At 37.5% G+C, this 27,767-nt stretch overlaps 2 protein-coding genes across 4 annotated transcripts in view; both read left to right on the top strand.

Moving 5' to 3' along the window:
- LOC135793869 (hemicentin-2) overlaps positions 1–17,586 on the top strand; it is a 121,862-nt gene extending 104,276 nt beyond the window's left edge. For 2 of the 3 annotated variants that reach the window (XM_065304981.1, XM_065304980.1), the window contains exons 4-13: positions 1,128–1,271; positions 4,857–5,051; positions 6,643–6,903; positions 9,002–9,289; positions 9,377–9,532; positions 10,303–10,464; positions 11,637–11,750; positions 11,843–11,876; positions 13,521–13,626; positions 15,748–17,586. In XM_065304981.1, coding sequence (XP_065161053.1) covers positions 1,128–1,271; positions 4,857–5,051; positions 6,643–6,903; positions 9,002–9,289; positions 9,377–9,532; positions 10,303–10,464; positions 11,637–11,750; positions 11,843–11,876; positions 13,521–13,626; positions 15,748–16,206 — 1,919 coding nt within the window. In that variant the 3' untranslated portion in view covers positions 16,207–17,586. Of the gene's footprint in view, positions 1–1,127; positions 1,272–4,856; positions 5,052–6,642; positions 6,904–9,001; positions 9,290–9,376; positions 9,533–10,302; positions 10,465–11,636; positions 11,751–11,842; positions 11,877–13,520; positions 13,627–15,008 lie in introns of all 3 variants that reach the window. The other variant, XM_065304982.1, reaches the window with a different exon arrangement.
- Positions 17,508–20,002, top strand: pch2 (pachytene checkpoint 2 protein). Its single transcript, XM_065304983.1, has 5 exons — positions 17,508–17,838; positions 17,942–18,098; positions 18,159–18,350; positions 18,411–18,638; positions 18,703–20,002. The coding sequence occupies exons 1-5, from the start codon at positions 17,654–17,656 to the stop codon at positions 19,318–19,320; spliced, it is 1,380 nt and encodes a 459-aa protein (XP_065161055.1). The 5' UTR covers positions 17,508–17,653; the 3' UTR covers positions 19,321–20,002.
- The last annotated feature ends 7,765 nt before the right edge of the window (positions 20,003–27,767 follow it).

Below are 27,767 nucleotides of genomic sequence, written 5' to 3'. Positions count from 1 at the left end.
ATACTTTATATACCACTAGCTTTAATCCGCGGCTTCGCTCGCGAATATCTAAAATAATGAAGTTGCATCCGTACGCGTCTGTAGTCACAGAAGAAGTAACAATGAAGTAGAATGGCGGGAAGTTTAAAATGGCTGAAAGTATAGTCTATGGAAGTATAGTGTACAGTCTCCATAGTGTAGTCAATTGGATTTGATGTTGACGTAGCAGTCGGTAATACAGTGTGATAATTCAGTGTGATGGTACTATAGTACTTAGGTTTGAGCTTCATTGCTGGAATGCTAGATGGCGTTAAAGTAGTCAAATAGCCAGATGCACAGGTATTATTGGCTAAACAATTTCTTTATTTTATTTAAAAAATCATTTTTTTTATTAAATAAAAATTAGCCTATAACCATTCGGGGACCACTAAGAATATGTGTACAAATTTTCATGATGATCGGTTAAGTAGTTTTTGCGTGAAAGTGTAACAAACATCAGGACTTTCGCATTTATAATATTAGTAGGGATGTATTAAACACATAAAAAATTATGTCAAGTAAATATCCTTTGATTGATTGTAGAATAATTCGTTTACTTTTGAATTTCTTCCAAATTCGTTTAATTTTACCCGAAATAATATTCTTGCAATTCAAGAGGAAATTAGCTTCACAGTTAATCTCCTTCGCGGCGAAACCAAAATCTCTTAGTCTTCTTAAACTCGCCGAAACGCGATTCGCACGTCGTCGAAGCGCAAACAAGTCATCTTATTTTAAGGATTACGCGATGAATGAGCGCGCGCCAAACTGCTCGCTTTCGCAGTAGCAACAGCAGCAGCAACAGCATCATCGGCGCAAACTAATTAATTTTTGCGTTTCCAATTTATTTAATTAATGAACCATTTCGACTCTGGCGGCCTCCTCCGTAAGCGTATGTCTTGTTGCTCAAATTTCCGTGTTCCGTGTTTTAACTCTATTTGTTTCGTGATTAGAACGCCGCGCGTGCTTTTTGTATCAGAAGCGCGCGGCGCGCGTCTCGTTTATCATCTTGCTGCTGAAATTTCGGTTTTGTTTGGAAAATTGGGATTTTCTTGTCGGAATTAATCTTGGAAATTCAATTAAATCTCGCAACTTTTGATTTCTCTTTTCAGTGGCTCCGCAAAGACCGAGGATCGAATACAACGCATCGCAGGTCCTGCCCGGGCATAATTTGACAGCTCTGCATGGCGAAGTTGGTGTGATTAAATGTATGTCGCATTATGGAAATCCACCGCCGGTTTTAAAATGGTTTCTTGGTAAGTTTTTTGATATTTTATTTTAATTTTATGCGATTTTGTGATTTTTGATTGTTTAATGGCTCATAAAAGTCTAGTAAAATAATGGAGCGAGGTTAAGTAGATTTTCATTTGTTTTCTTCGAAAATACAAAGTATCACGCTATAAAAACAAGAAAAAACGCGAAAAACTCATGAAATTCACAAAAAAAAACACAAATTTTCTTTATTTTTTAATTAATTTTATTTTGTGTATAAATTTACACAAAACACTAATAATTTTATCGTCTGCTTGTTCTTCTGTTATGATATTTATTCAATCAAGCTCAATTTGTTGTTTATTTAACGAAAGTTTTTCAATTACATATTTTTACCGTTTGAACACATGCAAAATACCACATGGAAAACGTCTAGTTTTTGAAGCAAGGAAAACGCTCACCACGCGCTCCTCCACTGTTTGTTTTTCATTAGTTCGATTCCAGCAGGTTGCCGGTTGTAGGTTTCAACAGTTCAACACAGTTTCCTCCCTGTGCCACTTTTTGCCCGCGCGTAAAAACTAGGAATAAATTTCGCCCCCGTTCAAATCTAGAACATTGCTACGTGCTACACATTTATATATTTTCTTGTGGCATGATAAAAACTCGTATAAATAAAATAAAACACACGAAATACGGGATTTATGTTTTTTGATAATAAACACGGGTTGCATACGGTTTAATTCATGATTTATGTTTATGATGGACGTCAAAAGTCACTTTAAAGTTTTAGATTATCAAAAGCAGTCAACCAAAGCATTAAAATGCGTTTATATTGTGTGAAATGTGCAATGCTTTTAAATTTTAACTCTTTCTGTAATAAAATGAAATTTTGTCGTTTTTGGCATATTGACTTGCTTTGCAATGCGTTTTTCCGGTTTGTCGCGCTTGCCAGACTCGTAATTCCAATTGCATTACGCGATTTGTTTAGTTTACATACTCTACTCGCGACTGTCAAAAGAATAATAAATTATTTATACAAAGAAACACAGAAAATCATGTTTTGGTTTTGTTGGCAGCCATTTTAATCCACAAAACTCAATTGCACACACCAGACGCCAAGAAAATAATACACAAGTTGATTTATATATTTATTAACACTTTTTGCCACTTAAAACGTCATATTGTACTCGGTATCATGATTGAACATGCATTTAATTTTTTTTGCATTTGTCTCGCCTTTGATGTTTCTGATTTATTAATCCCCCCGGCTGCTTATTACACTTGTCTAACGTCTAACCTCATTTCATCTTGTGCGCTTCTTCGGCTGTATCATGTACGAGTAGCTATTTAATAATAGAAAATTGCCGGCGTCTGTCTGTTGTCTGTCTGGCCGGCTCCGTTTTCTTCACTTTGTGTTGCGGCAAGGCTGTCGGCTCGCATCTGCCCCAGACCTATCTCATGCTCCCTCGTGTTTTGTCTGCACATCTCTTCAATTGTTATCAAAACCACATACTGATGAATTGTGCTAATGACACCTTTGTATCTGCTATTCCATTCAATGCTCCATTGACTTGACCAAATAGTCTCGCATTCTCTGCTTGTCTAATGTAACATAACCTAACTTATCAGCCATATATTTTAGGTTATGTTGTGTTTCATTGAAGCATAAACATGAATAGCTATTATTTGAAGTTCAGGTTACATGAATAACTTACATAATCTTAATAATTAGATTTTGATAGAATATTATTTTTACTAGCTTTAACCCGCGGCTTCGCGTACGCGTCTGTAGTCACAGAAGAAGTAACAATGAAGTAGAATGGCGGGAAGTTTAAAATAGTTGAAAGTATAGTCTATGGAAGTATAGTGTACAGTCTCCATAGTGTAGTCAAATGGATTTGATGTTGACGTAGCTGTCGGTAATACAGTGTGATAATACAATGTGATGGTACTATAGTACTTAGGTTTGAGCTTCATTGCTGGAATGCTAGATGGCGTAAAAGTAGTCAAATAGCCAGATGCAGGGGTATTATTGGCTAAACAATTTCTTTATTTTATTTAAAAAATATTTTTTTTTATTAAATAAAAAGTAGCCTATAAACATTCGAGGACCACTAAGAATATGTGTACAAATTTTCATGATGATTGGTTAAGTAGTTTTTGCGTGAAAGTGTAACAAACATCAGGACTTTCGCATTTATAATATTAGTAGGGATTTTAAGTCTTGCGGTTGTTTTTGTTGTTTTGCGTCCCCGCTGGGAAGAAAAGCGAGACGAGGAGGACAGGTCCAGTCCCTCTGGGTGCCTCGGCGTTGAAATATTCACGCGCACGCCGATGTGACACCTTCATCTCGTTTTCAACTTTCCATGAATAATATTATCCGGATTAAAAGAGCTGAAATCATTTTCGAAGCCATCAAAAACTCATAAATATAAATTCCGATTAAATTAAAGGAATAAATATTTGCGATATTTATGTGCCTTTCGCGCACCGTTAGATGTCACTTTGGAGATTATTTATTTAAGCGTATACAATGTGAGATTTTACGCGAAATGAATTGAAGCTTTTCTACTCCTCTCCGAGAGTTTTCTTTATCTTTATTTTCTGCATGAGGAGAAGAAGGGATGCCTGAGGTGTCGGCAGTCTGTTGTTTCCGGAGTTTGCTCTTGTTCCTGGTCTGCATTATGCATGCGTGATTTATGCAATCTTGGCCACCTTTAACACCCTAAACTCTAGCTTAGAATCTTTGAACAATACCTTTGCAACATGATTTTGCATTTTGAATTACAACATAAAAACTATTTAGTTAAGGAAGAAAACACTATAGGCAACCATATTATCACCAATGTATTGTTATTGCCGTAATGGTTGTTTATATATTTTGTTGGTGAGTTGAAAATTTAAGACAAAACTTTAACCGCCGCCGCCGAAAACAGGCGAAAAAGAAGCCGAACATCCGGTTTCGGTAGGGAATTGTTCACTTTCAGCTTTCCAAGACGCTGGGAAACGAAGTTTTTCGCTCCTGCTCTCCGAGGGGGCTGAATTTTATTATTTTACAACTTATAAAGTACAGCGTTATGCGAAATTTATAACTCGGGCGCCGTGCGGCGTACGCCGCCGCCTCAGCAGCCGGCACTTGTTGTAAAACTTGGCCGTAAAAGTACGGCCATATTTTAAAAACATCATAATGAGCATCGTCGCCGACGCGCGACGCAACTTTTAATCAAACATTACGCCCGCGGCGTGTCGTAAAAACGTGCGCGCTAATTTTAATCGTTATGATCACAATGCAATAGAAAACAACATGGCCGCAGTGGCATCATGCTGGTACATTATAAACACCACGCACGTTTTTCCACGTAGGATGTTTTCAGCGATGCGTAACTCGTGCCGGATAATTGGATTCTCCTTTGTTATTTCATGCCTTCTCTTCTAACCTCAAATTAGACTCTTGGCTTCCTTTCATTTCTGACTTTTTGTCTTCTTTGGATGTGTATCATCACTGTATCAGCCTGTGGCGCTGTAAATATCGCCGTGAGTGGAAATGTTTATGCGTTAATCGAATTTATAGCTATTTTTGTTAGTATGGTTGCCTATATACTAACAAATGTTGCTTGTGTTGCTTACAGATCAGAACGAGATAACGCCGACGCGAAGGCAGAGCAACTCGACGGAATTGGATAATCCGCGCACGTGGCTCGCAATCTCGATCCTCGAGCTGACCATCTCCAAGGAGAATAACGGCAAGACGCTGCGCTGCGTCGCCGTCCACGAGTCCTACTCGACTAAATCCAGCAGTATTGAAGTTCGCTTGGATGTTATGTGTAAGTAAAGTAGATTTATTTCCTTAAAAAATACTATTAAGAATGAATTATGGCTGGAAAGTGCCTCAAAGTAGATGATTCAGTTTTTGAGGTTAATTATCGCACGCTATTCGCGTAGTTGTCTATAATCGAGGTGCGCTTGCGGAAATTTTACGGGGAATATATGCAAATTTGCGAAACGTTGCATTATTAGGTACGTTAATTAACGGTTTACGATGGCGCGTTGAGTTGCAGGATAGCGCAGGAGGAGCGGTAAATAATGTTTGTTCATTAGAGACTTTTCGACGTTTTTTTGTTTATTTTCACAGTTTTACTTTATAATTTACTAGCTTTTACCTGATAATTTTTTTATTGCTTGACTGGGATAGGATCAGCTGCATTTTAAAATTTAATATTTAAATTTGTGCAAAATTATTAAAACGTTGATACATTGAAATATATTTTTTGGTTTTGCACACCCTGTAAGTTATATTTTTGCGACAAAAAGTAGCCTATGTTATTGTCCAAGGTCCAAACTATCTCGAAACCAAAATTTATCAAAATTGGTTGAATAGTTTTTGAGTTATCGCGACACAAACATACAAAAACGTTGCATTCGCGTATATAATACTAGTTTCGATTCCAATCATGATTTAATATATTTAATATGCTCTGCTTTGTCCTGCGGCAGGACTTTTCTCGTTTTACATGCACCGCTAGGATTCGAAACGCGCAAATTACTCCGCCGTGTGCTGCAGCGTTTTCGTTTCATGTCGGCTGATTGAATAATCGAATATCGAGCAGCTCCGCATCGCAGGATTACGCACTCCGGCGATGTTGCGTCCCTGCGCTTTCATAAATCCTCTTACGGGATCGCGCGCGCGGGACACGTTGGTGTGTGTGGGGGCGGCGCGGGCCATGTCCCTCATCGTCAAGTCGAGAGCATTATGTGTGTGCATCTGCGCGCGGCTAAATTCATTTCCGGTGAAATTTCCAATTCGGAATTCATAGTATCGCGGAGGGCTAATTCACAAAGACACATGCTAATCATTTCAGCTGTGTAATTTTTTGGCATTATCTAAACATTGCGCGCGTTTGAAAATTTTTGCCAATTTTGGAAATTCGCCAGACCGTAAACTAAACGCCAATACGAAAATGCAAATCTCATTTGCGTTGGTAATATTTTTTTAACACACGCATCAAATTGGTGTATGCCCAGAGGGAAAACTAACAATTATTGCAATTGGTGAATACGTTGCAATATTGATGGCGCGATTTAATTGCCAAAGCGAATATTTCATATTTTTGCGTTCGTGTGAATCCGTCACGTTGCCAAACGAGGCTATCGATGGTTTTTTGTTGTTGTCAACGATAAAACTGCGTTTATTGTAGCCGAACCGACAAAAAACACTTCGCGCATCCCGAGTGAAGCAATTAAAACAATCCATGGAATAAAAAAAAATGCGCACTCGATGACAATTTACACCACAAACACAATCAAATAATAGTCGATGGTTTTTTTTGTTTGTTTGTTCATTTCACACTTGTCTACACGTGTTAATAATATCAAGTTACTTAACTTTATAAACCAATTTGTTGTTTTTTTTTTCAGTTGTTCCTGAAACCAGACTGATTGGCATTCCAACGACTGACATCGAAGAATTAAAGGATTCTGTAGCTATCCGATGTAGTGTGACGGCGAACCCCAAAGCCGCGGTGGTTTGGAAGCGCGAGGGACAAACGCAACCCGCAAGTCTACAAGAACAACTGCAGTTCAGCCCGGCAGTGCGGCAACACGCCGGACTCTACACCTGCCACGCACGGAACAAAGCCGGGGAATCCCAACCCGTGCGAGTTCACGTCGATGTCAAATGTGAGTATTTATTTATCTCTTTTTTATTCATTTATTTGAGGTTATAACCTCAAAACTGTAGCTATAAAGTAGTTTTCTGTAGTAACATATATATTATATTGCGATGGGAATGAATTTGTCTTATTTTGCATTTGCAAAATGGTCGTAATTTAAACGAATGCAAGTTGCGCGCATTTCACAGCGTTTCGTCGCGTTTATCATGCAGCGACGCGTAAAATAACGACGTGAGCGGCCTGTGCTCGCACCTGCTGTCGCAATAATTCAAAATATTTCCACCAGCCCAGCCGCAGGACGCCGCCACAAAATGTCCGCTATTTTATGACGTATCAATAACTACCAATTTCCTGTCACGGTATATTAATAACCTCAAATTGAATGTGTATTCGGAATAAAATTGATTTAATTCATGCGGCGCGGTTTTTTTTTCCGGTGGCAACTTTCGAAATTAATTTTTACCGGCTTAAAACTTTTTTCAAGGCTTATATCGCGATTTGAGTGGCAAAACAGCGCGCCGGGATTAAAGCTTCGCGCTCCCTCGGACAGGTGAGGTTATGCGCGAGGTGGAGTAATAAAATATTTGCGTTTACTTTATGAAAAGTGTATGCAAATGAGGCAATTAAAACAAATGTATGCACGGCGCCGTCCCCAGGCCTCTTCGCTGGGAAATAAAGTGTACTAAAAGTAAAGAATGGCGTCGTGCTCTCTCCACGAGACGCCATCTTGAGTCAAGCGCTCAAGTCATAGATCGTACCGCGCGCGCACGGGGAGAGGTCGAATTCTTGTGCAAATAAATTATGGTAATGCACGTTCTCATTTCGACAAATAAATGAGATTAAAATTTAAAGTGCATTTACGTAATTCACTCGCCCGCGGTGTAGTGGTGGGACATTCTCAGTTATTGCAATTTAAATTTTGACATTGTGAGCTTTAACGCTACACTGCGTTTGTTTGCTGCGCTGGATGACGACGGAAAAATGGTTGCGGATCTTGAGGGGATTAGGAATAAACATTCGCAACGGTACACAACTCTTCGATGCGTGCGCGCGACGATGCCATCCTATTATCTGCAACGGCACTCTGGAGACTCGCCGGCGCTCGGAAAGTGAAAAAAGTCGCGTCGCCGTCTCTTCGAGTGCACTTGTAGACCTAAAATAAAAGAAAAGCGCCCGAGGAGAGTGTAGAAATCGGGTTAATTCGATTTCCCCAGTGCGTTCTTCCACACCGGATCGCATAAATGGTTGCCTAACATAAAAATTTAGCTTTATAATCATTTCCTGTACGCGCCGATTTAAATTTTAATACGATACAAATAAAATAACAATAAAAATAAAATCCGGCTGTATAATAAGTTGCCTAGGTTGAAGGGTCGTGTAGCCTAGGTCGTAAAACGACGAGATTTCAATTAGGAATAATTTGATACATCAGCGTATGCAAATTTGCGCACAATTTGTATAAAATCGCTCTAACGCCCACGTGGCGCGCGCGCCCGGATGGAAACAGGAGTGCTCAGGTATTAAAGTTTGATTATTTCCAGATTTTGCGCTCTCAGCCGGTGCAAGATGGCGCTGTGAGGGCGCTATTAGTAGTAAAAGTCAGCAGGCAGGCCTCTTATACCTTTTGAGGAGTTTCAGGGGACCTTCGTCACCTTCCGTGCAGATTGCCTTCATCAAGGTGGCACATTGTGCATAACGTTAATTTGCACTTGAAATTTATTCAAAATGGCCGCGATTTTAATCTAAATTAAACTTGATTGTTTAATTTTTGAGTTTTTCTGTTGGTTTGCTTGCGATTAAACGGTTTCCGCGCGAGTTTTAGCAAATGGTCATCAAAATACCACATTGTACATTAGGGCAACCTCTAAATGACCCCCGAATAAAGGTAGCGCACTGACTCCAGTGAAATATCACGGCTGCAAGCACTCTGGACCAGTGGAGTTTGCAGACAAATTGCGCCGAGCTCGCACACAAATTCGATACCGCAGGCATTACTCTTGCACACCACATTAAACCCCCCTACAAGCATCTAGCCTACTTGTAATCCTTTCAAATTGTTTAGTAGACTGTGGTGATTTTTTGTTGAGTATGATAATTGTTTACAGATGCTCCGAAGATTCTTTCCGTGGGTCCTGATCGTTTGACAACTGCTGTTTTGTTTTCGTCTACGACTTTTGAGTGCATTGCTGAAGGCAACCCGCAACCCACGTATCAATGGTTGCAGCGCATTCCTTCACCGTCAAATCGCATTGTGGAACGCGGCCGGGAAGCAAAATTGCATATTTCGAATGTTACCTATGATTATCAGGGGGAGTATGTGTGTAAAGTGACAAATATCATCGGGGGAGCAGAGAGGACCATTCAGAGTGAAGCTATTGCTCTACAAGTAGTTGGTAAGACATAACCTATAACTTAATTTCATATATACTTGTTTTTCGTAATATAGGCAACCAGTTATACACGTTTCCTTTAATTTTCAGGTGCACCGCAAGTTTTAAGACATTCTGCAACACCGGAAACCGTCGTAGAAAAAGGTGAAGACGTCGAAATGTCCATGGTAGTCTGCGCGGATCCACGCCCGAGGGTTGTAGCTTGGGAATGGGGTTCGTTACGATTGGAAGCAGGTTCTGAAATGGGTATGTTTTCTTCTAATAACTTGAAATTTCAAATAAATGACACGAGTGCATTACAACTTTTTAAAAATGAAAATACGAAAAAAATATATAATGTGTTTGGGGGTGTAACACCGTCAACAAACAAGAAAAAACTCATTAAAAAGTTTTTTCGGCTGCATGAAAAAAATATCTGAGGGTGGAGAAGCCTGCTATTCTTTGCGCATTTCCTTTTCCGGGTGTGTGGGTGGGCCAACATAACCTAAACCGGTAATGGATACATTTACCCCAGACGCCAGCATAATAATGCACGAGGTTAATGTTCATAGTATACTAAATAATAATTTGGGATGAATTTATTCGTAAAATGGTTATACTTTGCACCGGGGTTAATGAAATTTGCGTTAAAACGCCACTAATTAAATTCTTCATCGAAAAAGACTCAAAGTTTACGGAATTTTAACTTTTTTGTTTAATTTTGTGTTTGTTTTGAGTTGTCATAGGCCCACAGAGTTACAAATTAATTTTTTAAGCCTTGAGTTTAATTTTTTCGTGGATTTTTCATGGAAAAACCATGAAAATTCAAATTTTTATGATTTTTCTTGGTTTTTTTCAAAGATTTCTTTATTTTTTTATTGTTTTGGCTCGACATATGTCTACGAAGTGACAAATTAATTCTTTTATCTTTTCAGTTCAAATTTTTCTTCAATTTTTCATAGAAAAACCAAAAAAATCTAATTTTTTACATTTTCTCAAAATGTATTCACAAAAAACAATTTTTATTGTATTTACAGGTAGATACAGTGTCGATGAAGTGATCCAAGAAGAACGAGAAGATTGTTACCTCGCCACACTAAAAATCAAAGACGCCGAAGCGACAGATTCACGCGCTTACTACTTGGCGGTAGAAAACGATCGAGGAACAGATCGTCACGCAGTCAAACTCTACGTAAATGGTAAGTTTACTTTTTCCTACTACGACTTCTATAATAAACTTGTTTGATTTGTGCGCTTGTGCGGTTTGTGTTTGTTGTGTGTTCACTTTGAAAACGTCTGTCGGAATATTCTCCCCGCCCGTAATGCAATAACACGACGATTGTTGTTGTCGTCTCGAGTGCGCGCGTTCAAAGCGTCCCGGAAAACATTCGGCCATTCGGCAAACCGCTCGAAGGGATTTCGATAAGTTATGCGCATAAGTTTTTCGCCGCTCTCCTGGGAGGGGTTTGCGACAGTAAAAACAGCAATTTGCGGATGGCTCGCGCGTCCCCGGACATTCTCAACAGTGATAAATTTCGAAGACAAACAATTTTATATTTTTGCTGCGCGAAAAGTTGAAAAAACTTTTATGCAACTGCATGAACCCAGCGAATGGAGGAGAGTTGAGTTTTTCAGCGAGTGCTGATATTCGGGAAAAACTTATAAGAAACTTAACGAAAATCCCTTTATCAGCAACTACTTTCCGTAGTAGTCGTTGTTCATCTTTCATTTTTCTACGCGTACGATTTTCTTCTCCATACCTTTTTTTTGTCCTGCTCGGGGAGATGGAAAATGGCGCGCGCGCCGAGTTTATTGATACGGATGTGGATCGTAAACTCCTCGGGAGCGGAAAAACTAAGCGGCGTCAAAATTGTGATGAGCAGACGTTCCGCATGTAAAAAGTGCTGATGTCACAAGTCATCTTTCTCGTCTCCAAAAACGCGCCCTCGAATGAATTGAACGCTTTACCATCCGAAAACATCAAATCGAATATTTCGGATGGTTCCTCTCCGTCGTCACCCGTCGGTGTCGAACATGCATGTAAACTTTGTCGAGTACATTTTTATAGTGATGCCGAAAAGCCGGGGATGCACATTTCGCGCGTTTTCACTCACACAGGGTTACGTTTCGAGGGCGGCATCTGTCCGGATGGTGTCGAACAAGCACTTGCGCTCAGACACGTTTTACACCGAAAATGTCAAGGCGTTCGACATCTCGACAAATAGAACGAAAAAAATCGATCGCTGGCATAAATAATTCATTCGCTGTGAGTGAGAATGGCTAGGAATGTCTTGACGAGGGATTGAGAAACGATTTTCGTAATGAAAATTCAAATAAAATTTTTCAATTTTTTTCTGTGTTTTCTTTACAGAACCGTTGCAGATGAGTACGTTGGTAACCCTGGCGGGTGCATCACTTGCTATCTTCATCGTGCTGCTCTGTATGTTTATCTACACCATCAAGGCGGAAAAATGTTGTTTTGCGAGTGAGTAACTGATGATATTATTACGGAGACGCTCTGTATGTGGGTGCTAGGTTTGCACGCATAAATTATGTTTGCTTTCCGCGTGTTCACAGGAAAAGGCGACTTCAAGCCGTCCGACCTGGAAAGGTAAGCTTTTCATGAATTTCTATCTCTCGTCCTCTTTCCTTACCCTCTCTTATTCTATCATCTATCATATATAAATTTTGCCTGTGCCAAAATCCTGGATTTCCACCAACATCTCTATAATTCTATATTTGTGTGCATCCCGAAAATGTGATGATTTACTAATTACTTCCTGCAATCCGTCCCGTATTTATTACTTCCGATATCGCCGCCGTCGACACGCGTGTGTGATTGTGCATGATTGATCCGCGCCCAAATCCGTCGATTTCGCCGTTGAATATTCATTATCCGCGTCGATTTGAATCACATTCACACCGCAACCGAGCATTTCCTTGATTTTGCCGAATCTATGATGATGGCGGGTTTAACTTCCTTCAAACGCGAGCAAGTTTTTGTAAAAGCGTCGGAATAATAACGATAAAAACACGATTACAAGCCGAAATGACTGCGAACGGCCTGCGCGCGGTGCTCAATTAGCGCACGACTTAATTAGCTTTTAATGAGGCGCTCAATTAACTGCGTTTGGGTCATAATTAGTCCTGGAGATGCTTTGAATGTGTTTTTATGGGGCGACCCTTGGTGGAACAAACTTTTCTTGTGGAAATTTACGAAAAACATGATTTTTTGTCATTAAACTCATTAAATTTGATATTTTTTTGAGGTTAGTTTATAAATATTTGATGTATTTTTATCAAAAACTATTTTTAACAATATTTGAATATAAAAATTGTTTCCAAAGTCAATGTAAAGACCATGTGAAGTGTTTATGCGTGGATATTTCACATGAAATACGCTGCCCGGAAGTGTGTACACAATGTCGCTGGGCGTCTTATCGCGCTTTGGCAATTGCGCCCCCACCGATAAGCGGAAGTGCGTCTGGGCGCCCGCCTCGTAAATCAACTTTAAACAATTCCGGCCGAGCGCGCCCCGTACTCACCGGGGAACAGCGCTGTGACTCAACCCGCTTTTCAAAACGCCGCGAGTTTAGTGTCATCCATTTTATGACGCGCCGCGCCATCTTGAATACACACATATGTTACTCCGGCGCGCGTTTTGTTCGCGACAGATAAGACAATTCGTGTCAACATAAACGAAAATTTAGTAACGCAAAAAAGTTCAGTAATCTTCGTGGGTTTAAGGGCGCGGAGTGTGGGAATAGAAATAGAAAAGTTGAAATTTATAAAATAACAATATCATTAAATAGCGAACGAGCGAAGTTTTTTATCTGCCTCCGAGGTTCGGGGGGCATGAACACGATAGCGAACGGCCGGAACACGCGCCGGATGGTAATTCAGAGCTTTCGCAAAGCTTTCCCAAACAATTCCGGCGCCATCTTTGCTTCTGCCCTTTCGGCCTTTTTTTCCTCCACCACGCTGCTAACGGACCATAAGCTCACCGACCATAAAAATACCTCCATTCCGCTGGACGGTCAAGGGAGCACGTTGTTTTCTGCTTGTTTTTTTACGTACACGTCGAGCGGTAAAACAGTAATTTCGATAGGAAACAATTCCACCCACGCTGCACCCCACAGCCATTTAGTTGTTGTGCCGCTTGGGTCCCGAAAGTCTTAAAGTTTGTTTTATCTGCGCGGCCAATATAGACCAAGTTTGCGTCTTGTAACATTTCATCTAAATATTGCTCTTGCAGCGAAAAGTTGGACCTGGAGAAGACCGCCACCGGTCCCGGTGGTATTCCTGCTGACGCCATCTATACGACGACGCCGCGCGGTGGCCGATCCCCGGAGGCAATGAAGGTACGTCTCGCCGCCATGGTGCTCCAGCCACCAACTAGAGTGTAGCACTGCACCTCCGTCGTTCCCGTTCTGTTTGCCGAGCATTCGCGGCGAACTATTTTTTAAAATACACAAAACCAACCACGTAATCATGAAAATCATAAACATAACCTGTAATAACATATCTATATTATACCATAGATGGCGCTAGTTGTTGAATGTTTTTTGTGTATTTTAAAAAGTTGTTTATGCCGCGCGTACTTAAAAATTTTATTAATTTGTGAACCACGTTTTGGTACTGTGTCACACTGTGTGAATTTACTGACGTTTGATTTTTAGTTGTGTTTTACTACTGCGTTTTTGTGTTGTTGGTTTATTATGTTTTTGTTGTGTTGTTTGTATACTCTTCATCACTCTTTGGTTCCTGTCGCCATGCCAGTTTGATGGTTTTACGAAGCACCAGAAACAGTAACAACCACCAAATCTCTCATGTTTGTGTACGTTTCTTATTCATAACCGAAATAGTTTAACGTAAAAGTGAGTAACACACACGCTAGCGAAATACCAAAAACTAAGTAAACTTGATATGTGACTAACTGATTCCAAAGACTAGTTTTCATGCGATAATCAATACTCTATCATTATTAATAATTAGCAATTAATTTACGATAAAGTGATTTGCATTTACATCCACTTGAAATTGATTCGATTGATTGATTTGGACGAAAATTAGTTTGTAAATTTAATCCTCCCTAACCTCATCTATAAGCTCTGTCTCTTTGTGGAGGTGGAGGGGATGTGTACATTTTGTAAATAACGCCTCTGTGTGACTCTATGCTATAAATTATTCATTTACTGGATTCACGTTAGCGCGCGCTGCGTGATTGTTTTTTGGCGGATGTTGACATGACGTGTGTTGTGCTTGCACCACTCTCACTCACCCCGTAACACCTCACTCTCACCTGACTTGACTTGCACCAGCGTGTTGATATTCACCGAATTGATTGCACTCCACTTATCACATGCACATGCAATTTTGCAAATGATACTCACACCGGAATCGTGCGTGCACGCTTAGCGAATGCATTCCGAAATTGTGAATGCTAGTTTTTCTTTTTCGTTTTTTGCCCCTGCTAACAGCAGAATTTTCATGAAAAGGCGAAGATAAAAACTTGTGCCAAAAATGTTCAAAATTTATCTTCGCAATTTGTGAAAATTGAAATTTTGGGCTACAATTTACACTCGTTCAAATTATCAATGAATTTTTTCACATAAAAATCATTTTTGTGTAATAAATTGACAATTTGTACGAGTTGATTAACATTTTTAACACTTTGTATAAATATTACTTGTCGACACTGTACATATCCACACTGATGCGACACGAATTGTTTCCCACACAGACTCCCGTTTTGAGCACATTCTCAAACCACCATCTCACTTGATTTTAAACGTGCGAGGGGGCGCGCCGGCCGCTAACGCCCTCTTTCGTTCGATCGCCGTGCGCGTGCCGTGGTTGTCTATCTCACCGCCAGGGGAGCGCAAATTCGACGCACACGTTCGATCACGTTTTTCTATATCTGTAACGATAACCAAAACGCCAGTACCGCTAAACTAACCAACTCTCTCATTCATTCGTTCATTCATTCACGCATTTAGCTATGATGTATATAAAAACAAGCAAGGGAACTCATCGCTCATCGTTGCTAACCTAACATATTCAACGTTAATTTTAACTTATGTATACCATTTTTTACATCTGTAGCTTTGTACGCAATTTTTGATATTGATATTATCACTCCGTTTGTTTATTATCTACTATTTTTGGGTCTATGGGTGTATGTTATAATTGTGTGTATACAGTGTGTTCAAAGTTTTAAAGTTTTTTGATTTGAACACGCTGTATGTGCTTCAAAACTTGTTTGTTCATCATTTTATAATTGTATTTCATATTTCACGCCTAGTTGTAAGCCGAACAGCAAACTAACCCGTAACCTAACCTAAAAATGTGCATATATACACTATGAATTGCAAGCTATTAGCTACGATTGCAATTTATGATTAAAATTTTGAAAAAAAAAATGCTAAAATTAACACACGAATGAATGAATATATCTAACAAGATTGTAAATATATATGTAGCCGACGACCACACTGACATTCAATGGCAGGAGTAGCGTCTGCGGCGGTGGCGGCGGCGGCGGCGACAACGTCTACGCCGGCATCGGGGGCGCGCGCCGCCTCACGCTGCCGTCGCCGAACGCGTGCGAGTCGGATGACGACGGCGTCGCCGAGACGGCTGTCCGCGGGGGCAGCAGTGGCGGCGGCGGGTATGCACGCAAATCGCGCAGCTATAACAAGTACAACGCGATCGACGCGCCGCGCGAGTCACGCGCGCGCGCATCACTGCCTTCTGGCGGCGGGGGCAGGCGACACGGGAGGCGCACGGACGCCAACCATGTGACGGCGCGCCCTAAGCCGCTGCAGGCCGACTGCGAGAAGTATTACGAACACATTTTTCCCAGCCGCCAGCCGAGAGCGCGGCAGTCGTACAACGACGTCTACTACCAGCCGAACAGCATGGATCATGCCGAACTGTAAATATTTGACACTTTTACATTTTCGTTTGAAGATGATATGCGTTTCACTGCCTAAATGTTATCCTAAATATCGAATTTACCATGACGGAACTTTTCCATAACCATACAATAATTTACGAGCAGTTACCAGTTTATAAACTTGCTTTTAACCATGTTCCGAAATATTGCCGGAGGAATGTGATCAACTTTCGCTGGCTTGGCTATAGCTTCACTTTAATTTTCCGTGCAGGAATTTATCGTAGGCAACCCACAATACACCGAAACTTTGCGCAATATTTCGGAACCAAAAATTTCAAATTAAAATATAAAACTGTACATATTGGACCCGTTTTATTCTCGATCGGTGTCTGCATACGAAATTCGTGTAAATGTAAACTTCATCATCTCACGATACAAATTAATTTATCAAATCACTTCATCACGTATCCACGTCGCATGACACACACTGACAACCTATAATTTTAATTTCGCAATAATCATCAATCATTTGTGTTTTAATTTATTGATCATTCACAACATGGCATTATTCAATATTCCATCTACAATTCGATGACTTCAACATCTAATTAAACGTTCAAATCGTTCAAACCCTTAAGCGAACCGTTGACAGGACGTTAAATTGGAATCATACGTTTTGTACGTTTCTGTGCTCTTGCAGAACGCAAATGATCGAGTAAAACTTTTCGAAAACTTAACGCAAAATACGTCACTGAGGCTAGCAACCAACCAACGCTATCTACTTTAAAATAAAGACATAATTATTGATAAATTAATAATGAAATGAATGTGATGTTACAATAATAACTAAACTAATTATACTATATGAAATTAAATTGCAGATGTGCGCGTTTGATGGCGAACTGTGTTTTGCTTTCAAGCGCCGTGCATTAAACGCGAATGTATTATTCGATTTACAAACATTAAATTAAACCAAATAAAAAAAAAACACATTTGAAATATACAAATTATAATAAATCGTAATATAAATTAATTGAGGGGCGTTTCGCTGCGAATATGTTGAATGATATAGAATATTTATGTGTCATAGATTATATTATATTATTATATTTGTTAACGAATACCATTGGGGCGTAATCAGGCGAGAAGAGATGTGTGAAACTTTGGTATTTAGTTTGAATATGTATAAAAAATGCGGAGTGAAAGTGAAATGAAACGAATGGTATATCTGATTGGTTAACTTAACACTTGCATGTACGAATAAACAATGAATCAAGATGTTAAAACAAGAAAAATCCGTAAATTGAAGGGAAATATTTATATTCTTAACGTTTAACAGTTAATTAACGCATTATAATCAAGGAATATTTTACTGTTTTGTTTATATTTCCTTAAATGTAAAATATATAATATAAAAGTAGAACATTTCTTGTTAATTAAGTTTATTATAGATGAATTAATTCCGATAAAAAGAAAATAATTTCAAAGTTATGTTTTATGGTAGGCAACCCAACATACACGTTTCGAATGTTCAAATCCTTAACCGGTGGAGACGGTTGTGTCGTTATAGTACTCGTGCATATTTGTCAATTAAACTAGTTATTTTAGTATTTATTATATCATCTGCAACTGCCATGGATAAAATTCACGTGGAAATACTTCTTGAAAAAGAAAAGTAAGCTATCTACTTTCATTTTATCAATTTTTAAACATGTTTGTAATACTAACCTATAAATATTATTTTTCAACTTCTTATTGTAATACAATCTACTTTCTAGTGTTTTTACCGACGCAGAACTGATAGAAATATGCGGCAGTCATTTATCAGAACATCATGCTCAGCCAGGTTCAAGGATGACAAACTTTCCAGATAATTCTATGGTTGCAATTGCTGGTGCCCAGGAATTAATTGTGAATGAATGTTGTGGGATTACTGTAAGTACAATTTATTAAATTTCATAACTGAAAAGTTTAACTATACATATGAACTTTCAGGGCCCTGTTGATTTCGAAAGCAAATCAATTCAATGGTACATCTACAGCTTGAATTCACTTGGACCTCAAGCTGAAAATTTCAATGATTCGAATGGAGACTATGTGAATGTAGCATCTGATTATATTCTACCTTGTGCAGATCTGCATTTGTTATGGGAGAATTTAATCTATGACCATAATGTGAAGGATGATGTAAGTAAATAAATATATAATTCATTTTAATCATTTAATAATTGGAACTTTTATTCTCAGCTTTTGAATTATGCTCATGCTATAATGTCGTTCTCACAACGTGGTGTTAATTTTAACATCATAAGTTGCAATAAAGTAATATTGTTGCACGGACCACCGGGAACCGGAAAAACATCACTTTGCAAGGCATTAGCTCAGAAGTTATCCATAAGAATGGTGCAAACTTATCCAAAAGCTATTTTGATTGAAATCAATAGCCATAACTTATTCTCCAAGTGGTTTTCAGAGGCATGACATTAAAATTACTACTTATGACTTGAAATTATATTAATTCTGTTATTTTTAATTCTAGAGTGGAAAATTAGTCACGAAAATGTTTGACCACATTCGCGACGTGTGCGAAATGACCAATACCCTTGTCTGTGTCCTCATCGATGAAGTGGAGTCCCTCGCACATGCTCGTGAGCAGTGTTTGAATGGTAATGAACCATCCGACGCGTTCAAAGTCGTCAATGCGGTCTTAACACAAATCGATAATTTGAAACGTTATCCAAACGTGTTGGTGCTTAGCACGTCTAATATCATGTGTGCGATAGACCTTGCATTTGTTGACCGCGCTGATTTTAAACAATATATCGGCCCGCCGAGTGTGCCAGCAATTAAGAAAATTTACACGAGTTGCATTAACGAGTTGATACGTACAGGTGTAATTTGTTTGGATGAAAATAAGTCTGAGGGTCTTGATAGCCAAGAGTTTGATGTTGCTCTGACTAAAATTAGTGAAGCAAGTCAGAAACTTAGTGGTAGAATGTTGCGCAAGTTGCCGTTATTGGCTTGTGCTTCTCATTTGCGGCATTCAGAACTCGGGTTGATGGATTTTATGGAAGCTATGGGTAAGAGTATTGAAAATGAATTTTGCCAGAGGGATAAATTGTTGAATGGAAAATTGACAAACGGGTACAAAGAGTAATTTAGTAAAATCGGATTTTATAGTAGTAATAATTTTTATCGCCATTATTTTATCATATTTATCGTAAGTCTTAATTCAATTATCAAGTAAATGTTATAATATTTTATCATGTAGGAAGTTTAGTAAAATCTGTCATAAATTGTTTATAAATTGAGGCTGATGGAGCTAAATATTAGAAGCAATATATAATATCTAGGTGGTGTCCCCAACTAGATGTTTGCGTCGGCTGTCAATTTGGTTTCCTGTTTAGTCGGTCGTGCGCGATGGTGTCGTGAGCACGTGTTTTGTTCGTGAGTCTATCTTTATAGTTATTAATCGCTTTTCTTGAGATTTTAATTTGTTGGTGACATGGTAAATCTTAAATGTTCAGAGAGTGTGGTCTACAGTTAAGTAATAATCTATGGTTCCCGATATAGACTGATTTAATCGTAGTATGTGTGCCGGCCGTCGGAAACTTTACCGTCGCATTGGATTTATCATTTATTTATTAACTTTAAATCGTTCATATAAACAACATTTCTCCTCAATGTGAAAAACTAAATAAAGGGAAAATATTCGAGTAACGTGAATTATTCTTATAACTAACGTATTAATTCATTTTAATATTTCTGTTTTTTACGTGCAGTGAAACTACAAAGTACTTGGTTGTATGAGCTCCAATAAAAGACAATTTAATACTGTATTTGTAAGTTGATTTATTTTCGTATCCTCTTTACGGTTTTCAGAAATACATAGTTAAAAAAAATTTACATGTGATTTCATATTTGTATCTGCATGACGGAACAGGTGTTGTTGTTTTTAAAAATATGAATAAAGGTGCAACATTTATACCTGAAACAAATGGAGTATGATAAGAGAGCTCGATGGCTCAGGTGCATGTGCCTATACTTGCAAATTCGAACGTCATGGTTCGAACCCCAATAAAGCAAGAATGTTTTCTTAAATATCAAAATAAATCCGAGTTATGTGGGTTGCCTATACAAGAGAGTTGAAATTCAAAAGAAATTCCGAATAACAGCGAAGAATGAGGAACGGAATACGGAGAAGGAGAAGTTGGGAATAATAAGAGTACGGAAAAGAGTAAGAGTAGTAGGAGAACAAGAACGAGAGAGCAGGAAAGAGCCACTCCGAAACAGGGGTGGCCGGATTTTTAAATTTTTTGGCACGTGTCGTTATAACAGTCTACGGTCGATCTCCCTGAGCGCCTCCGGCGCTCTGGTCGATCGCCCACTATTTCAGATTTTTCCATTGCTCCCGGCCCATCCTACAGCTGCGATGTCTCTGCGCTTCATCCCCGAAATTATCAGGCATATCAACAATTTTTATGGTGGGGGATCACCCCCAGAGAGAGGGAACTCCTTATAAGGACAATCCTTATAAGGTCTTGTTCAAATATTTCTAAGTTTTAAGTCGCCTCAAGAGAGGGGACACTTAAAAATATTCTTACAAGTTCTGACCTTTAACTGAAATGAAAGATGGAGTACACAAATCATATAGAATACCTTAACAATTTTTATAGAGGGGATCATCCCCTGAGAGAGGGAACTCTCTCTTAGAGACCTCTACCTGAAATGATAGAAGGCGAACACATAAATGAAAGTAGTCAATATATCTTACTATTTCTTTATTAACAATAGAATACAAGTTTTGATTTTACAAGTCAACGGAATTCGTGCCGCCATATTGGAACAGGACTTACGACCTTCTTAGCCGCGCACGCCTGCTAAAATGTAGCAAGTACCACTTCATAAAGTAAGTGGGATAAACAAATTAGCAAATAGCCCATTTTCTACGTCAGTGGAAACAAATATACAGTGTGTTACAAAATGAAAATTTTAAAATTGAAACAGAAAAACATTTAAGCACAACAAATATCGCTGGTTTTTCACCCAATGTCTGGAAAACTAATATACAGGGTGTTACAAAAAGAAAATTACAATATTTAAAAACAAAACTCAAACTACAAGGGGGAAAACATATATTAGGACCATTTTCGTATAACTCAACGGAAAACTAATGTACAGGGTGTTAGAAAAAGAAAATTATGATTATAGTTGAACAGCAAATGTACAGTACAAACCTGAAAACACAGATCTTGATGACTTTTTGAAAAACACCACGGGAAACTAATATACTGGGTGTTACTGAAAGAAAATCAAAAGTTCAAGGAGGAAGACAAAGGAAACATTACAGGGTGAATCAAAAGGAAAAACTAATATTTATTTAGAACAACGGCTAAAAACAATACGAAAAGGATAATGCAAGATGATGATAAGAAAACAATTACATTTTTAAAACGAATTTTTACAAGAAAAACATTACAAAAAACAGAACAATTAAGATGAAATCATTTTCCCTTTGGATAATAAGAAAAAGTAAATGGTTAAATGATATAAAAATTAGTAAATCAGTGAGCGAGCAGCACCGTTACAAGTCGTAGGTTGCAGCGAGGGCACAGAAACGCATTCGACGGCACGCGACAAATTTCAACAATTAATGTGTTAACCGGGATGAAAAAATAATTTATAGAGCAATCTATAAATCGATTGCAAATTTCAAATATGAATATGAGATGCCACATACGAGTATGAGATATAAACAACACGTACTCGCACATGTTGCATCCTGCAGCGAGAGCCGAAGTAAGCAGCCGACGGCAGACTACAATCTTGAACAACGAGTATTCTAATGTTTACATTCAACGCGATAAAAGACAAAATTAATACAGCAATCTATCAATCAATTTTAAATGTAAATATGAAACTATTATAAACAAAATAAATTATTAATTGGTCAATGATTAGAATAATACATTGTGATAAATGTTGAAGTAAAGAAAACATTTATTTTTGTAGTTAAAATCAAGCGTTTGTCAAGTGTTTCATGAAATTAATCAAAAATCTTTACAAAAATATGAAAACATACCTTGATGCAAAATAAATTTTTCGCTTTTGAAGTATCCAATACTTATAGGTATATTAATTACGCACATTACAGCAAACACGCGTTAATACTAGAGCACGAAACTGATTAAATTCAAAATGTAGTAGATAACGACTTTTTACATTAAATAAATATAATCGAAGAGTATCCGACGGCCGACGGTACATCATTCACACGTAATCTTTGCAAATATACTACCCGCGTTTAACAAAAACCGCACATCACCCTCGTGCAATCGAACAGATCAATTACAGAACAATTAGGAATATTACATAATAACGCAAAGAAAAGTTAAGAAATTTAAAGGTTCGCGAAGCGCACAGTTCACCGGACGATCAAAATTAGACTAACACCGTTTACAAGCCAACCGCGTGTGCCGAGAATGTGGCGACGGCACAAATGTTGAAAAAGATAACAAAAACTTGTTTATAAACACAGATAGTAACAGTGTAAAATGCTAGAACAATTCTACATAGTATGCATTGAATATTTACGTATATTATAAGGAACATAGACTGCAAATGCATCACGGCTGAAATACGTCTAAAATAGTTACTCTACTCGATAAAGAAATGCAACTAACAACACAATAAATAATGAATAATATAACTAAATTCCGCTTCTAGCAATAAATTTTGATACAGGGAGATACAACATTAAATTCCGCATCTAATAAAATTATTTCAAACTTATAATAAGACCGCGTTCGCGTGATATAATAAAAAAACTACAATTCCTAGCGCAACGAGTACAATTGCGTATACACACAACTATCAATATAACTCGCGTTAAAAAAATTTCTAGCAATAAATTTCAATACAGAGAGATACAGAATTAAATTCCGCATCTAATAAAATTATTCCGGACTTAGAATTAGACCGCGTTCACGTGTTATAACAAAAATACTACATACCCTAGCGCAACCAGTACTAGTGCGTATACACACAACTATCAATATAACTCGCGTTAAAAAATTTTCTAGCAATAAATTTCGATACAGGGAGATACAGATTTAAATTCCGCATCTAATAAAATTATTCCGGACTTAGAATTAGACCGCGTTCACGTGTTATAACAAAAATACTACATACCCTAGCGCAACGAGTACAAGTGCGTATACACACAACTATCAATATAACTCGCGTAAAAAAATTTTCTGGCAATAAATTTTGAAACAGGGAGATACAACATTAAATTCCGCATCTAATAAAATTATTTCAAACTTATAATAAGACCGCGTTCGCGTGATATAATAAAAAAACTACAATTCCTAGCGCAACGAGTACAATTGCGTATACACACAACTATCAATATAACTCGCGTTAAAAAAATTTCTAGCAATAAATTTCAATACAGAGAGATACAGAATTAAATTCCGCATCTAATAAAATTATTCCTGACTTAGAATTAGACCGCGTTCACGTGTTATAACAAAAATACTACATACCCTAGCGCAACGAGTACAAGTGCGTATACACACAACTATCAATATAACTCGCGTAAAAAATTTTCTAGCAATAAATTTCGATACAGGGAGATACAGATTTAAATTCCGCATCTAATATAATTATTCCAGACTTAGAATTAGACCGCGTTCACGTGTTATAACAAAAAAACTACATACCCTAGCGCAACGAGTACAATTGCGTATACACACAACTATCAATATAACTCGCGTAAAAAAATTTTCTAGCAATAAATTTCAATACAGGGAGATACAAAATTAAATTACGCATCTAATAAAATTATTCCCGACTTAGAATTAGACCGCGTTCACGTGTTATAACAAAAACTACATACCCTAGCGCAACGAGTACAATTGCGTATACACACAACTATCAATATAACTCGCGTAAAAAAATTTTCTAGCAATAAATTTCAATACAGGGAGATACAAAATTAAATTACGCATCTAATAAAATTATTCCCGACTTAGAATTAGACCGCGTTCACGTGTTATAACAAAAACTACATACCCTAGCGCAACGAGTACAAGTGCGTATACACACAACTATCAATATAACTCGCGTAAAAAAATTTTCTAGCAATAAATTTAAATACAGGGAGATACAGAATTAAATTCCGCATCTAATAAAATTATTCCCGACTTAGAATTAGACCGCGTTCACGTGTTATAACAAAAAAACTACATACCCTAGCGCAACGAGTACAAGTGCGTATACACACAACTATCAATATAACTCGCGTAAAAAAATTTTCTAGCAATAAATTTCAATACAGGGAGATACAGAATTAAATTCCGCATCTAATAAAATTATTCCCGACTTAGAATTAGACCGCGTTCACGTGTTATAACAAAAAAACTACATACCCTAGCGCAACGAGTACAATTGCGTATACACACAACTATCAATATAACTCGCGTAAAAAAATTTTCTAGCAATAAATTTCAATACAGGGAGATACAAAATTAAATTACGCATCTAATAAAATTATTCCCGACTTAGAATTAGACCGCGTTCACGTGTTATAACAAAAAAACTACATACCCTAGCGCAACGAGTACAATTGCGTATACACACAACTATCAATATAACTCGCGTAAAAAAATTTTCTGGCAATAAATTTTAATACAGGGAGATACAGAATTAAATTCCGCATCTAATAAAATTATTCCCGACTTAGAATTAGACCGCGTTCACGTGTTATAACAAAAAAACTACATACCCTAGCGCAACGAGTACAATTGCGTATACACACAACTATCAATATAACTCGCGTAAAAAAATTTTCTGGCAATAAATTTTAATACAGGGAGATACAGAATTAAATTCCGCATCTAATAAAATTATTCCCGACTTAGAATTAGACCGCGTTCACGTGTTATAACAAAAAAACTACATACCCTAGCGCAACGAGTACAATTGCGTATACACACAACTATCAATATAACTCGCGTAAAAAAATTTTCTAGCAATAAATTTTAATACAGGGAGATACAGAATTAAATTCCGCATCTAATAAAATTATTCCCGACTTAGAATTAGACCGCGTTCACGTGTTATAACAAAAAAACTACATACCCTAGCGCAACGAGTACAATTGGTATACACACAACTATTAATATAACTCGCGTAAAATAAATTTCAAGCAATAAATTTCGATACAGGGAGATACAAAATTAAATTACGCATCTAATAAAATTATTCCCGACCTAGGATTAGACCGCGTTCACGTGTTATAACAAGAAAACTACATACCCTAGCGCAACGAGTACAATTGCGTATACACACAACTATCAATATAACTCGCGTAAAAAAATTTTCTAGCAATAAATTTCGATACAGGGAGATACAAAATTAAATTACGCATCTAATAAAATTATTCCCGACTTAGAATTAGACCGCGTTCACGTGTTATAACAAAAAAACTACATACCCTAGCGCAACGAGTACAATTGCGTATACACACAACTATCAATATAACTCGCGTAAAAAAATTTTCTAGCAATAAATTTCAATACAGGGAGATACAAAATTAAATTACGCATCTAATAAAATTATTCCCGACTTAGAATTAGACCGCGTTCACGTGTTATAACAAAAAAACTACATACCCTAGCGCAACGAGTACAATTGCGTATACACACAACTATCAATATAACTCGCGTAAAAAAATTTTCTGGCAATAAATTTTAATACAGGAAGATACAGAATTAAATTCCGCATCTAATAAAATTATTCCCGACTTAGAATTAGACCGCGTTCACGTGTTATAACAAAAAAACTACATACCCTAGCGCAACGAGTACAATTGCGTATACACACAACTATCAATATAACTCGCGTAAAAAAATTTTCAAGCAATAAATTTCGATACAGGGAGATACAAAATTAAATTACGCATCTAATAAAATTATTCCCGACTTAGAATTAAACCGCGTTCACGTGTTATAACAAAAAAACTACATACCCTAGCGCAACGAGTACAATTGCGTATACACACAACTATCAATATAACCCGCGTAAAAAAATTTTCTAACAATAAATTTCGATACAGGGAGATACAAAATTAAATTACGCATCTAATAAAATTATTCCCGACTTAGAATTAGACCTAGTTCGCGTGTTCTAACAAAAAAACTACATACCCTAGCGCAACGAGTACAATTGCGTATACACACAACTATCAATATATCTCGCGCAAAAAAATTTTCTAGCAATAAATTTCGATACAGGGAGATACAGAATTAAATTCCAAATCTAATAAAAATTTTTCCAGGAAATGCAAAGTTTGAGCAAGGTAACATAAATTTAAAGTAGGTTTCACAGGACATCACAGGAAATAAATATACAGGGTGTAGCAAAAGAAAATGACATTTTCAGTGAATAAAGCGAAATTCTAGTAGAACACATATATCTAGATTACTTTTCACAATACACTACGGAAAATTTATATACAGGGTGTTGTAAAAAGAAACTGAGATTATTTTAAAAGAAAATTGAAATGGAATTACATATATTTTCTTCTTATTGACGTGGTATTACAAACTTGACACGGGAAATTAACATACAAAGTGTTGCAAGAAAAATCATAAGTTTAAAAGAAAAAGATCCACACACAAATAAATATAATGCATTTTTAACTTGAAACTAAGAAAAATGTATATACCGGGTGATACCAAAAGAAAAATTAGGATTTAAGAAGGAAAACGGCTGGAAATAATAAACAAGATAATATAAGACGAAAACAAGGTACAATAAAATACGCAACTGTAGATGAAAAAACAAAGTAATTTAAAAAAACACACTTTTGCAGCAGAAATCAAAGTAGAGTGAAGAAAGACTGACACCACGTAGAACATGGAAAGGAGATGGGTTGGGTATTACAAAAATAAAGCATTACATCTAATTATATTTTAAACCATGCAAAACAACTAGCAAGGAGTAGGGAAAAAGCCATAAACTGAAGCGAAGGCCGAGAACGCTGCCGACGGCACGCGACAATCTTAAATTGTAATTCATTTGACATCAAACGCGATTATTGGGAAAATTGATAAATGCCAATGTATCGAATAATGCAAATCATAGAAAAGTATTGTAATAAAGAACATTTTAATTAATGTGATGTAAAGACCACGCGGTTGAAGTGAAAATCAGTACGTTACAAAGCAGATTTGGTTATATATAGCTGAAAAAATACGAGAACATACCTGGATGCAAAATGATTTATTTGCTTTCGGGATATCCAATAAGTTGTATGGACCTTAATTATGCACATTGTTGCAACGATGAAACACGCGTGTAATACTAAAAGAGTATCCGACGGCCTACGGAACATCACGCTCGCTTAACGAACACCGCACAACGCACGCACAATCGAACAGAGCAATTAGAAATATTACGTATTAACGCGAAGAAAAATTAAGGAACGCAAATGATTCTGAAGAAAATCTGCGCGTGCAGATCACCTGACGACAAAAATGAGACTAACAGCGTACGCAAGCCAACCGCGTGGCGACTGCACAAAAATTGCTAGAGATA

The sequence above is a fragment of the Atheta coriaria genome, unplaced genomic scaffold, assembly GCF_025399875.1.
Source record: "Atheta coriaria isolate IRGN ID8LTWV9N9 unplaced genomic scaffold, Caltech_Dcor_3.1 hic_scaffold_6_pilon, whole genome shotgun sequence".
In the NCBI taxonomy this organism is placed as follows: Eukaryota; Metazoa; Arthropoda; class Insecta; order Coleoptera; family Staphylinidae; genus Dalotia; species Dalotia coriaria.
This window is presented reverse-complemented; position numbering and strand designations above follow the sequence as displayed.

Excerpts from the sequence above, each read along its gene's own strand:
- pch2 (XM_065304983.1), top strand. The coding sequence starts at position 17,654 with ATGTTTTATGGTAGGCAACCCAACATACACGTTTCGAATGTTCAAATC. Across the intron at positions 17,839-17,941 it reads ATACTTCTTGAAAAAGAAAA|TGTTTTTACCGACGCAGAAC; the intron begins GTAAGCTATCTA and ends TCTACTTTCTAG. Across the intron at positions 18,351-18,410 it reads ACCATAATGTGAAGGATGAT|CTTTTGAATTATGCTCATGC; the intron begins GTAAGTAAATAA and ends TTTTATTCTCAG.